Here is a 14083-nt window from a genome sequence, read left to right on the forward strand (position 1 = left end):
CTTTGAATTCAAAACAAGACGCTAACATTGGAGTTCAGTATCGTAGCTAGCTTGCAGATTTACTCCCGCTATGAAAATTCTGAAAGATTACCATTATTTATTTCATTAGAATTCTACTGTTCTCACAGTCAGTGAGCACTAAAAAATTTGCGTAGAGGAAGTAAAAAGTTGGGCTGGCTACGCTACTGCTTTGCTTACCTACAGCTCTAGGTACAAAGTCGCATGCAAAACTCCAGGATTGTTAATACCTCATGCAATAATCCATTTCATGTTTAAACGACTTACTTGCATTATGATATAAAGGAATTTTAGTAGACACATCTGATAGTCAAAGCAATAAGTGTTGTTTTGTAATTAAATAAAGTGTACAATTATGTTCTTTTGCTGTTGCGTATAACCAGCTAGAGCACTGTAGGGGAAAATATAATCATGTACGTGTGCTCTACAATAATAAATTCTTTTACAAAGATGGCTACGTGTTTGCATTGGCACCATAATCAATCTTACGTAACTGTTCATCAGGCTACTGGTATTGGATTAAATATGAAACAATTTGCTATTTGTTTATGCAATAGCATGGTTCTGAGTGCAATAGGCCTTTTGCAGCCAGAGGTCACGTGCTTATGTAACGCCATACTGGAGAGCACGCTTTCCATTAAACAATGGCGAGTACAAGGCAATTTACTATGTAGAGTAAATTTTCTTTGTTTTTGTGGCGATTTCGGCTAGACAACACTAACATGGCGTCGAATCAAGGTATGTGACAAGCAAAATTTTTCATCAATTCTTTTTCTTGACTTTTTTAATCGAAAAATGAGTCACAAGTAGGAGATTTGGCTTTCGGGAAGGTATTAATGATTAATCTAATGTATTTTCATGTTTTTATGCATGCTTCTCCAGATGATTCGTGTACCGAAAGTAAAGACATAAGTTCTCTTCCTAACTTGACTTTTGCATTTGTCGAGAAGTATGCAAAAGAGTTGTCAGGATGTCAGAGTACCGCAAAGGCCTACAAGTTTTTTGCTGAACCTGGATATTTACATGAAATGAAAGGTAAATTGCCAATCATTGTTCGCGTTTTCTTTAGTTACTAAGCTTACTTTCAGAGTGTGATTAATTTGATCTCATAAAAATTTTAATATTCTTTTGTCAGTTACAACCAAGGATGATTTAGCTGTCATAAATGCTCGATGCTATCGATCAATGAAGAAAAATGAGCCTCCACATGTACTTGAAACCAAGATCAACATTGTTAACAGTTCAATTTCTGCAAGGTGTTCATGTGTAGCTGGTGTTGGGGGATACTGCCATCATGTCGTTGGATTGCTGTTCTTTCTAGCCCATTGCAAACAGCTAGGTCTTCGCTCATTGCCCGATTCATTGACATGCACTAGTATGCCTCAAAGATGGAGTGTACCCAGAGGAAAAAAGATAGAACAGAAGAAGATTCAAGATGTGCTTGTCAAAAAATTAAGAGCAGAGGCTAATTTCACCAAATTTATTAAAAGCACACTATATTCACCTTCAAATGTTTATTTACCAGTGACAAAAGAAAATTTTGATGATTTTGAAAGCAAACCATTAATAGCAAGTATACTTCCAAGTGAAAAGAACCTTGCAAGTATCCCACATGTGCAAAGTAAATTTGGAGAAGTTCCTAAAGGATGTGTTCTTTCTTACCAGCAAAAGCTCTCTCAAGACTATGTTATCAATGATTTCAGTTGAACCAACTTTCCAACACTACCATTATCTTCAGCGGAAATGAGATTTAAGAATAATTGTTCCAGTTGTCTCACAAAGCAACAACAAGCTTCTTTAGATGCTATAATGATTACTCAAGAAGAGTCACTTGACATCCCAGAGAAAACAATCACTCAAAGTGCAAACAGTTTGTGGCATATGTTAAGAAGTAAAAGAATCACAGCAAGTAAGTTTGGGATTGTTGCAAGACGGTCGAGGGATTTTGAAAATCTTGTAAAACAGCTCAATCCATCTCGTCATGTCATAACTGCAGCTATGAAAAGAGGCATTGATTTAGAATCTACAGCTGCAATGGCCTATGCTAATGTTGCTAAGAATGGGTCTGTGAATCTATTTCCTTCTGGATTAATTATTCATCCCAGATGTCCTTGGTTGGGCTGCAGTCCAGACCGATTGGTATATGACCTACAAGCAGCTGAGAGTTGTTGCAACCCTTTGGATTGTTGGAAATCAAAGTTGTCAAGGAAGGTGAAAATGACTTTGCTAATGTTAGATATCTTTCAAAAATGTGGCTACAAATGACTTTATTTTGAAGAACACTGATATTTACTTTTACCAAGTACAGTGTCAGTTAGCTTTGACAGGTCTTGAGTGGTGTGACTTTTTTAGCTACATAAGTGACACACATTTTGTTTGCAATAGGATTAAATTTAACAAAGACTTTTTCAAGAGGCAAAAATAAGGTTGATGGTTTTATTTTCAATATTTTTAAAGTGATTGTCGTAAACTTGTGATAATTTTCTACAATTTTGTGAAAATCTCTTTTATTCTCATAGTCATAGTCTGTTACATATTTTTAGCTACATTTAATTCTTTTGACAAGACAACTGTAATCCAATATTTACAATTGTTAATTCTTACTAGGATCAGAAATTAGTCGGCCTTGGAAATTGGTAAGCAAACATGCAACTGTGTATATTTGATTAATTGACCCCAATGAATTAAGTGGTATATCAGAATAAAAAATATGATACTCTTTTATCCTTCGGATAGCCCTTTCCACATGTATGCGGACACTTGCAATTTCTTTGGTTTTTTGAACACCATTTTGAGTAAACTGAACATTACTCTCTAAGAAGGGGGGAATATTAAGTATTGCTTTCTTTTCTAATAACAGATATTCTATATCAAAACCTTTGTCTGCCATTATTGAATCTCCCTCCTCAATTAAATCTAAGATGCCACAACACCTAGTTATTTCTTCATCTGAGATTGCTCCAGTATATAACCCAGATACAAAAGAGACTGCCCCATGAGGAGAGATCCCAACCAAACCTTTAAGGGTAGTGTTGCTTTTATAGCTTGAGTATAATTGTGACTGTAATAATAAGGAGCTGGGAGTTTGTACGAAAATTTCTGTGCAATCTATTATAACTCTAGTACTTGGGTAAAGCCTACGAAAACACGGGGGCATGTAATTATTGACATTTTCCCTAGAAGGCCAGATTACTTGAGATCCCAACATGAAATATAAGTTATTGCTCCATGTAACTATTTTTTGGCTAACAGTGGATATTTGTATTTTAAATCTGTGAGCAAGGTCTTGCTCAAATAAGCCCAATCTAATACGAACCAGGAACATAAACACCTCTTCTATAACTAGCATGGTTCGTGCTTTTGGACCACTTTCTCTATCTCCTGTAGCATAACAATAGGTCATTCTCTCAGCAGTTGGTTTTATGATTTCATAAAAAGCCTTAATGTGTTCATAAGAAACAAATCCTGTGTAGAATCTTAGTTGAAAATCTTTCTAAACCAAATTTGGATAGTGCTAACTCCTCGGCGGCAGCCTTCTTGGTATTTTCAATTTCTTTATGTGCTTGGGCCTTGAATGCATTCATTTCTTCCATAACAGAAGCTGTTTCTTCCTTACTTTTTTTTAATTCTTGGGTTTTCAGAATTACCTCCAATCTTAATCCTTCCAACTCTTCTTGCATTTTTAGCAAAGGATCGACTGTGCACACTTCACTGCCAGTTTCTTCAGTTTGTGTCTCTCTAAAGCAAATAACATTTTAATCATTAAGAAACAAGGTACAGGTGAAGGCGATAATATAAACTTATTATTGACAATTCCGCATACCCAGTACAAGTGCGAATTAGTTTTCTTCTTTTTGGAGTCATTGAAGACCAGTCAAATTGGCTGGGAACAGACCCTTTTTTTAATAAACACCGTCCTGCATTATCAGGAGGTAGGTAATCGTCCTCTAAAAAGTGTCTCGAGCAAACCCTTGTGCTGCTTGATATCTTATAAAGTTAAAACAAAACATAGCATTAGTGCGTATTTATTTACAAATGATGCACTATCTAAGATTCACTGAAGAAATATGCGAGTGCTTTTTTTATAATAATACAAAGCTACCTTGAAATCAGGCCCTTCGTCTCTTCGTATTTTGACCAGCCAAAGTTTAAGGGTTTCTTTGCCGTCATTGGCACTTGGAATGCGATGGAACTTCAGGTCTTGGTGATATCTGGAATCTCCATTACATAGAGGCACACAACAGTGGTAACTTGATCTTTTTTTTGGCTTTAAAGTCGCTGAGCACTGAAGTTTATTTTTAACACTTGCGGAATCTTCGAGAATGAGTGAAAATTTACTCCTTTTCAGTTAAAAGTCAAGAAAAAGAATTGATGAAAAATTTTGCTTGTCAAATACCTTGATTCGATGCCATGTTGTCTAGCCGTGTTGTCTAGCCGAAATCGCCACAAAAACAAAAAAAATTTACTCTACATATTAAATTGCCTTGTACTCGCCATTGTTTTATGGAAAGCGTGCTCTCCAGTATGGCGTTACCTAAGCACGTGACCTCTAGCTGAAAAAGGCCTATTTGGCATTAACATGAACATGTGAAATTTTCAATGACTGACAAGCTCTTAGCCAATCAGAATTTAGAATTTTTTTATGTATATTATTACTGGAGAAAAAGGCATTAGCATTTTGCTCTTACTTTATACATCCCATATGATTCTACTTACATTTGAAACAAATGAATGAACAAGCTCCAATTAACATCTCTCAAAATAATAAAGCTCATTTAGTAAATGGTTTTCTGTAATATTTTAAACCAGACTTAAATCACATCAATTATGTTAATTATATGAAAAGGGTAGGAAAATGGACGGTATTTTGTTTAACTCGGATATTTAATGAACAGGTCGTGAATCAATTTTTGAAAACAGGTCACATAACGCAAAACAATAATAAATAAAAAACTAATAATACAAACCGAACCTTGAATGTTCTCTTACCTTAGTTGTAGATCATTTACTCTATACTTATACGCTTTCTTTGTACTAATTAAGCCGGTTTTCCACTTGCAAATTTTTGCGCCAAAAGCGATAATTTTTGAATTAAAAAAGTTCATGCGACTGGGTATATTTGTTTTCAACGAGTAAAAATTAACTCACAAAATGAAAAGAAAACAATGGAACATGGCTGAATCAAACAGTAACTAGATTACTACTTCGGAATAACGTGTTATGATTCTCATTGCTACAAAGACGACCATAACGACAAAGCAAAAACAACAATGGCTTTTTATACATCGCTCTATGTTGTAACGGCAATGAAAAGGAGAATTTCATCTGCTCGTGAGAGAGCTTAGCAATCACTGCATATAATACGCTTCCATGAAAATCGTTTGTTTCGTATTTCGTCCATGAAAATGTTTTCTAAACTTGGTTCTCTGCAAAGTATCTTTGTACGATGAAAGGGAAGTTCAATCAATTCCCAAGCAAAAAACTCCTTAACGTCCATCATTTTAAATACTGAGTACGGCAGACAAACGTGCATGCAAAAAGGAAAAACGACTAAAAAATCTGATGGGCTAGCGAACTATTTTGGCTGCAAAAAATTAAAAATCATAGGAACTCAAATTTTCGTCGAGGCGTGATGACGGCTTTGCCGTTTACGTTGCGTTTAGCAGTTTAGGTTTTAAGGGCAGGAAGCCCTTTTTGTTGTAGGTAAAGTAACGCAAGCTTTTTAGTATCTCTACTAAAACAAAATGACTTTTGTGAAGCATAGTAATTATTTTAATTTAGTACAAATCATAAATATTCCTATTAAGCTATCAACAGAGTTTTAATAAAACATGAAATACACCTCTTGACAATGCAAATCTTGAATAACAAATGCAAAACTACGTATTAAATTCGACTTTTTCGAAACAACAAAACTCAATGGCAAATATATAATTTAGGATTGCCGCTTGTCGTAAACGTTAAACTAAAACTCTATTTGCGCAATACAAAAAACAATAAGAAAAATACAAATACCATTTGAATATAATGAATAATTTGACACGAGTTACAAGAAATCGAAGTTTAAGGATAATTGACAGAAGAGCAAGTCTTAAGGCCTAAAAGCAGGGGCGGATCTGGGGTATGTCAAATCCGTCGCGCGACTGATGTTTGAAAATCAAAAATTACTATTCATATTAATTAAAAAACATTAATTATTCTTACTTTATTATCGCATTTATTTCGTGATAAAAATCCAGCTTTATTTATTATTGAAAACTAATGACTAATCCAATGAATATCTCATTGGTAACCAGATCAGTTGAATTTTAATTGACCTGGAATAACCGACTGATAGACGGGGTGGCTTGACTGGTTCGACGGATAAAGGAGTCTATGAACGCCAAAAACGCTTTTTCATTGGTCAATGGCCTGATCAGTGGACAGTCTAGAATGGTCTCGAGTGATAAGAGGGGTGGCCGGACGTATAAGGGAGTCCAATTACTATCTTACAATTGGTTCATTTGATTTTTTGTTTTATTGTGATTGGTTTGACGGATTTCGACTGATAGCCAACTGAACTAACATAGTCAAGCTCACTGTCTGAATTAAATGTTTGATCGTTTCATAGTAATTTTTATAAGCATGATTGAAACTAAACTACAATCAGATGGAATTTATGGAAATCTCTTTACAAATTCATATATTGACATGAATGCTGCTGTCGAAACTGTGAATTTTTTCACGAGGGTGAAAAATTTATGGATAAATTGTAAATGCTTGGCAAAGACGATCTCGCGAGCGACATTTCAGTCTTTGATGTTCAAAAGAAAGCCAACATTGTTTTGAGTTTTATCAGCAGAAATTTACATCCAAAATCGTAAGTAAAGGACAAGTGAAGTGTATGCATGAATATAATATATCAAAGTCAATTTATGCGAGTGTGTGATGCGATTTATGTCAATATGGCGTATGGTAAGCAGATTGATGCTTCTAAAATTGTTGTTGCCGAAGGAATTTTAGCTATGATTTCTTTAGTGTTTGGGGAATCGTGGCCGTTATATGGCAGCGAAATCCTACATTCCTGCAAATATAGTTCAATGGACAAAAAATCTGTAGCCATATGGCGCCACACTATTATTTACTTTATCATAAACAAATGTTTGGGGCTTTTCAGTTTATGATCATTGATCATTCAATCATTGGACAGTAATACTACATATTGTTTAAGATTTGAGAAAATTAACATTGATTACACGAGAAGCTGTTTATTATAACCTGTGATTTTGAGTCTTCTGATCCATGAAGCTTTTTATTTTGACAATTTGACTGGAATGATATTAAACCTTAGTATTTCACATACATGAAATGTTGTCCCATGTCACATATTGCCCCCTTTTCTAACTGAACACCTTATGTAGAGATGTAAAGGTGTGTTAATCTACGGCTCATACCAGATTGTTAGCCATAAATTCCAAAGGGCTATTGATGTACGAAAAGCATTTCTATAAAGTAAAAATGTCTTTCTATGTATGCAGATAAACCTTAAAATTTGGCAAAACAGCAAAGTATTTTTCATGATCACTAAGTAATTCTTCTGATGATCATTATAATTTCTAAACTAAATTATTTCAGATTTACATTTAAACGTGGTTTGATCATATGAAAAGATATTTATCATAACCAGTAAGCATGAAACATGAACCAATTTTAACATTCAGGTAAATATATAATTAAAGACATGTTGGTTACATTCTGTTTGTATTTGCAAATACAATGCTACTAGTGATTGCTATATAGCATATCTTGCATATACTTACAGAAGATAATAGTCTAGTGAAATGCCTAATAAACATTAATGACATTAAGCTGTCCTTGACTGCAAATTTTCACTATGATAATTTTTGCTTAATCTTTCGCACAAAAAAATTTTGAGTTTGTTCTCAAATGGTGAATTTGTTGGCACTGATGTGGAGATGGGTAAAGGGTTACAATAAACTTGCAAGGTTTGAGGTCTGAGCTTTTATATATCTATGAACTGTCACTTGTAGTACCAAATTTTTAACTTAACTCATTACATAGAGGTTTGAATGGGGGTCTCTAGGGGGGTCTATGCCTGACAACTTGGTAGAAATTTTTAAAGCCTATATCTGTTTTTGAATAGCATTATTGTAAAATACATTTTACGTTCCTAGACATGCTAATGAGCCATATATTTGGCATTATAATGAGCTTAAATATTTGGCAAAACATTCAAGTATTGTTCCTTCAATTTATTTTTTTGAAAAAAACGTAAGCAAAATGTGTTGTTTTTACGCAAAAACGATGCCCACAAAATACATTTTGTATTGCTCTAAAACGCTGAAATTGGCATTTCAAGGCTCTGAAATTCAAAATTTCTCAGGGGAGGATGCCTCAGACCCCCCATGTGCGGAGCGCCTTCGACGATTTATGACTAATGTTCAAAAAATCCTAGATCCGCCCCTGCCTGAAAGAATGAGACGCCAAACTATACAAGATGATGGAGAACATTTAGTCAGAGATAAGGAGATGAAACTCCGAATGAGAGTTTTATCTCCGTAAAAATCAGATAGTTTAATTAGAACTCAAGGAGTTGTTGCATTTTGCGTATGTTATATTTTTTGTTGTAATAAAGATCCACACGAATTTTTAAAAAAATTACGACATGAAAAACGAAAAAGTCTTTAACAAAGTCAACGCAGACAGACGTTTATGTAAAAAAATCCACTCGACATGAGCACGATGTGCGCATTAAAATTGTCCATAGTTCCCCACTTCCTAACTGTATGTAGCCTCCTCAAAACATTTGGCAGCAAATTTTGTAAAGAGAACAAATGGAAACGAAAGATAATTGCAACATTACTAAAATTAGTATAATTCTTGTAATAAGCGATGCTTATCTATAGCAAATATAAACCGATTTACATAGTACTTTTAACTTGCTTTGTTTAAATACTCTACAAACCCTATGAAATTGAATGGGCGCAAAACTGTCTGAAAACCACTTTTTACCGACATAATTTAATAAAGCAAACACGCTAAAGAAGCAAATGCAAACAAAAAAAACATTTCGCCGAGTTCCACATAAGAACAAACCGAAACAAAATACAATTGCAACATTAATAAATTTAGCAAATTTTCACAGTCAGAAACCATCCATTTAACGAGCAGTACAAGTTTACAGCAAAAATAAGCAGAATTGCTGAAAGTATTTCCATACTTCAAAAACGACGCAAATATATATCCTATTTAGACTATAGTCTAATGATTTCTAACAAACAATTTAACATCCTTAACATACCAACACATCATCACAAACATACCTTGTTTTGTTTTTGCTTAGCAAATCGTTGTTGATGTTTGTAGTTTTAATTTCTTTTAATTGATATTCAACAATACGGTCATGCGTTTCTACAGGTAATATAAAATAAATATGATTTTATGGTATCAGTCAAGATCAATATTTATTCAAACTTATTAAATGACTTAATATATGGCGAACAATTACATTATGATGACAATTATACATCGCAAACGCGCATAACGATTCTGTGAATTTTGTATGACAAAACTTTTACTGGCTCACAGTCCAATTTTTCGTATTTTCCGATACAACGCAAAGCAAGTTATAAGCTTCACACATACCTTTACGTTGATATGTGGCCAGGGGCAAATTATTTTGTGCCGCGGAATTTAAGTCATTTAAAGAAAGATTGTAATGCAAAGCAAAGATACGGTTTATGAGTTTTTTGTTTTATTATAATGTATAGGTTTGATTTTAATTTAGAGATTTAGAGTATGTTGATTGATAAGTAAAAAAATGTAAAATGTAATCTATTATCATAACGTATATGCTTACTATAGGATTATTTTACATTCTCTGCAATATGTATATACATACTTATATGCATTATGGAGTCGATTGCAAAACAAGAGGATTTGATTCAACATTTGCATACCAGCATGAGACAAACACTATTTTAAATATGCTCTTTTCATTCTTTGTTGACGAATTTGAGTTTGAGCATATTTATTTTTCGTTCTCTGTACCAAATATTTTAAAATACTTTAAAATCGAAAAGAGAAGTCATATCTTTTTTATGCAGTCGATTGCAAAGTCAGAGCATCTTGATTTTATATAAGCATATCAGCATGAGGCAAGTAACATTTGCTAAATGCTTGAATAAAAAGAAATGAATAAAAGTCTTTTTATTTAGTGTTAGTGACAAGATGACAATTAAGAGTGAAGCAAATCTATTTTTCCATTATTTTGATTATACTAAGGACAAATCCAAATCATTATACAGGGTGTTAGAAAAAAAGGAATCCCTTTAAATAATTATGTACGCATAAAATGAAATCTGCTTGAGATAACTTAGTCTGGAATGGAGATATTTTCTGCCTGTTTTATTTAGTTACACGTTTTTCGATGTTCAAAGTAAGTAATGGAAAATATGATTACGTTATGGTGGCTTTATATTCTAATAATATGTCGCTTTTTTATGTTACAAAGATGTAATATTGCTCGCGCAACTTATAAGGGTCACATATATCGTTTGCGTCGATACGTGGCAAATTATTTCGTTCCACGGAATTTAAATCATCTTAAGAATATATTCACTAATTGTTACGAAAACAAGGAAACGCTTATAATTTTGGCTTTTGTTTAGGCATTTATTGTATCATTACATAATGCATGCAGCAAGCTTACTATATACAACTCTTAGCTTTTTATGGGAATAATTAAATGTATGATATTTTCTCTCGGGGATGTGTATACTCTTACAGGCGTATGAAATACGATAATTGGGGGGTGGGGAGGGAGAAGGCATATATTCATATATGCATGTTATAATCTGCCGAAAAACAATGAATTTAAAATACGGCATAATTGGCTTGTATTCTCCACAATTATCGATCTTTCTACGTCCATGCATCATGGGGCGATGTTTTTACATTGAATCAAGATTTTTTAAGTAAACATTACGAAGCGTTTTCCTTCCACTTCACCTTACGGCTGACCTATGTGTTACGTTTTTATAGGCAACTCAGTCCTACGAAATATGCAATTTAAAAACAAAATCCAATTGTATCACACAAGAGAAGTAAAGTTTTGAAAAACACATCACCCCCTGTTAAGTGGCTTCCGACAGATTTCACGAAGCTCGCACGTGATCTACATGTTATCTTTAGAGCTGTGCTTTGAATTAAGAACCTAAATGTTGTTATGGAAGATTTTTCCCTTACGGATAAAGCTAATCTTTTCATTTTTTCGATTGGTACTAAAATACAATGTGTTTCGTTACGATACTGCAATCAAGATACTTATGAAGTCAATGAAACGGAACTTATCGAGCAAAAAGGCAACGACATTCTGCAATGGCGCCGATTTTAACAGAATGTCTGTGTACGAAATATCTAAGATAAAAGACACTGCATTGCATCCAAACTTGACAAAACTGTGGTTAAAATCTTATTTTTGTCATCAGTGATCAAGAAAATGTACAAGATTTACTGAACACTTTTAAGATTCGGCGATAAAAAAGCACACAAGACGGCAAAATATGGCTGAAAGCCGTTTAAGGAGTTAGGTATGCGCAATATATTTTGTCGTATGCCAGCAAAATCAATGTCAAATGCTTGAAATAACGAATAATTAGAGTGGGTTGAGTGTGGTTTTTCATCCTATATGATTTTTTCTTTGAAAATATGAAAATTCAATCTTTGCTAAAGAATATTTCTTAATTTATGCAAAATTGACATTTGACCATAGCTGGTGTATGATAATTTTCTCAGTAAATATTAAACTTTTGTAAATTTTTCCTCCCATGACCACCCCTAAAAGTGAAACTTCTAAACACCTTTAACATTACAGAATTGTTATTGCTATTTTTTTCTGGAAGTTAGAGGTATGTTGACAGTGCCATTTCAGGGGGGTCTCAATTTCAGGACTTTCGTCCAAGATTGAGCAAATGGCATGTATGCCATGTTGTTCGTCAAGGTCATTTTACCCAAAAACAGTTGAGATAACGTCCGGTAAATAAAGTGCATACAAACTCTTATACATATCCTAGACTATAAGTTGACTTTGGTTGTTTGGTAGTTTTAAAATTGCAATCACAGCAAAGTGTCACATAATGATTATTCAAAAACATCATAAATAAAAAGCGACAAAATGATCATTGAAGAAGTTTGAGCCAAAGGTCAGTGAGCAGCAGAATATTGCAGGATTTGTGAATTCTGCACTTGAGGTGTCTTTTTGAAATTTGCAATAATTTTTAAGTTTTTTGTGTGAATTTTGGCCTTTTTGTGCCGAATTCATTACTATTATGTAGTTATATGACACCCATGTGCGTTGGAAGAAATAAACAGATTTGCAACATTACTAAAATAAGCAAAAATCTAAATTAACAGTCAGAATCTGTAAATATAATGAGCAATATTAAATTATAGCAAAGATAAACCAGTATTAACAGTTCTACTTCTAAAACAGTTTAAATATTTAAATTATTCAATGATTTCATGACATCAGTTTAGTTTCAACATTTTTAATTTGAATTTGCCCGTCAGGTGTAAATTTATAAATTTCATTTCATAATTACACAAAATCAGTGACCTAGCACATATTTCACAAATATACAATGTGGATAAAACCATTATTAATTTCTAACATGCAATTTATAAAAATTGTTATAAAATTTGCAAATGGTATGGTAGCTAAATGAACAAAATAATTGCATACAAAATCGTTGCATAATAGCACTTAGTAGCTAATAATGATCATATTACATCGTTCGTAAGCACCTAAAACACGCCTAATGATTGTGTGTATTTTGTCTTACAAACCTTTCACTGATTGATTCTTAAAACTTTTATATTTTCATGTTTATACTGTCGAGCGTGATATGTATCCTTTGTGTCGATACGTGGCAAATTATTTTAGATTCTTTAAAGCATAAATGAATCCGTTTGATTTTAAACTTGAAGCAAATTGATTGATTTGTGCAAAAAATGTAAGTTTTAATGCTTTATGCCCGTAATAGGACTCTATGTTTCTGCAGTGCGTATATACTTATTCACTCATTACATTTATGAAATCACCAAAAAACATTTGGCAGATTTTGTCACGAAAACTAACGGAAGCGAGAGGCATTTGCTACATCGCGAAAATCTTCAAATTTATTGACTATATATATATATAACAAACGATACAAGTTTATATCACTAATAAACGGATTTGCTCATTTTGCTGATCGATATTTCTATACTTAAAAAATGACTCAAATATTTGAAGAATTCAACATTAGCTGTAGAATTACTCTTCCAAACTGAATTCGCTTTGTGAGGCATATATGTCATTAAATCATATCTCAAAATTAGTGAAATAACACATATTGCACAATTATACAATACTTCTTCAGTTAATCTAAAATAAATATACTTTCTGGCATTATAGCAAGATTATAATTTATTCAAAATGTATAAAAAGTTTTATAGATCGCAAACAATTTACATTTATGGACTGATTTATACATCGTAACCACACATAATGATTCAGTTTATTTTTTCTCACAAACCTTTAACTGGTTGACGGTTTAAGTTTCAGGTTTTCGCAATTGACATACTTTGCAGATTAAGCACTGTATGTATATCTGTTGAGTCGATACGTGGCATATTATTTTGTGTCACGGAATGTAAATCATCTTAAGAATGGATTATTATGTAAAGCAAAGATACGGCATATGATTTTTATTGTTTTTGTTTATGCAATAGATAAACATAACTTTGAACAAAATTGTCAGTAGCAAAAAATGTTTCTAATAACGCATTATCATAGATTAGTTAGGCCACGTTTACACTATACCGGATTACTATCGTAGCAAGTTGAATTTCCTTTGTACTGAAAGGCGGTGAATTTGTGCAACGTCAGAAATACAATCAAATAGACTAAATTTATCAACTTAATAAGCATTTAATCCGTACAGTTACCCTTTTAAAGCAAATGAAGATGTCATGATGAGCGAATCCGGTGTGGTGTAAGCGCAACCTTAGTACAGCTTACTTT

General features: G+C 33.1%; 1 protein-coding gene and 1 pseudogene across 1 annotated transcript; one reads left to right on the forward strand and one right to left on the reverse strand.

Moving 5' to 3' along the window:
• Window positions 1–692: 692 nt before the first annotated feature.
• On the forward strand, window positions 693–2443 carry LOC124436023 (annotated as a pseudogene).
• A 694-nt stretch (window positions 2444–3137) lies between these two features.
• LOC124436024 lies at window positions 3138–4515 on the reverse strand. The gene is given in 6 exon segments (XM_046985948.1): window positions 3138–3155; window positions 3212–3497; window positions 3499–3756; window positions 3842–4005; window positions 4121–4358; window positions 4502–4515. Coding segments are annotated over 6 exon segments (978 nt in total).
• Window positions 4516–14083: the final 9568 nt, after the last annotated feature.

The sequence above is a fragment of the Xenia sp. Carnegie-2017 genome, unplaced genomic scaffold, assembly GCF_021976095.1.
Source record: "Xenia sp. Carnegie-2017 unplaced genomic scaffold, XeniaSp_v1 HiC_scaffold_16, whole genome shotgun sequence".
Classification (NCBI taxonomy): domain Eukaryota; kingdom Metazoa; phylum Cnidaria; class Anthozoa; order Malacalcyonacea; family Xeniidae; genus Xenia; species Xenia sp. Carnegie-2017.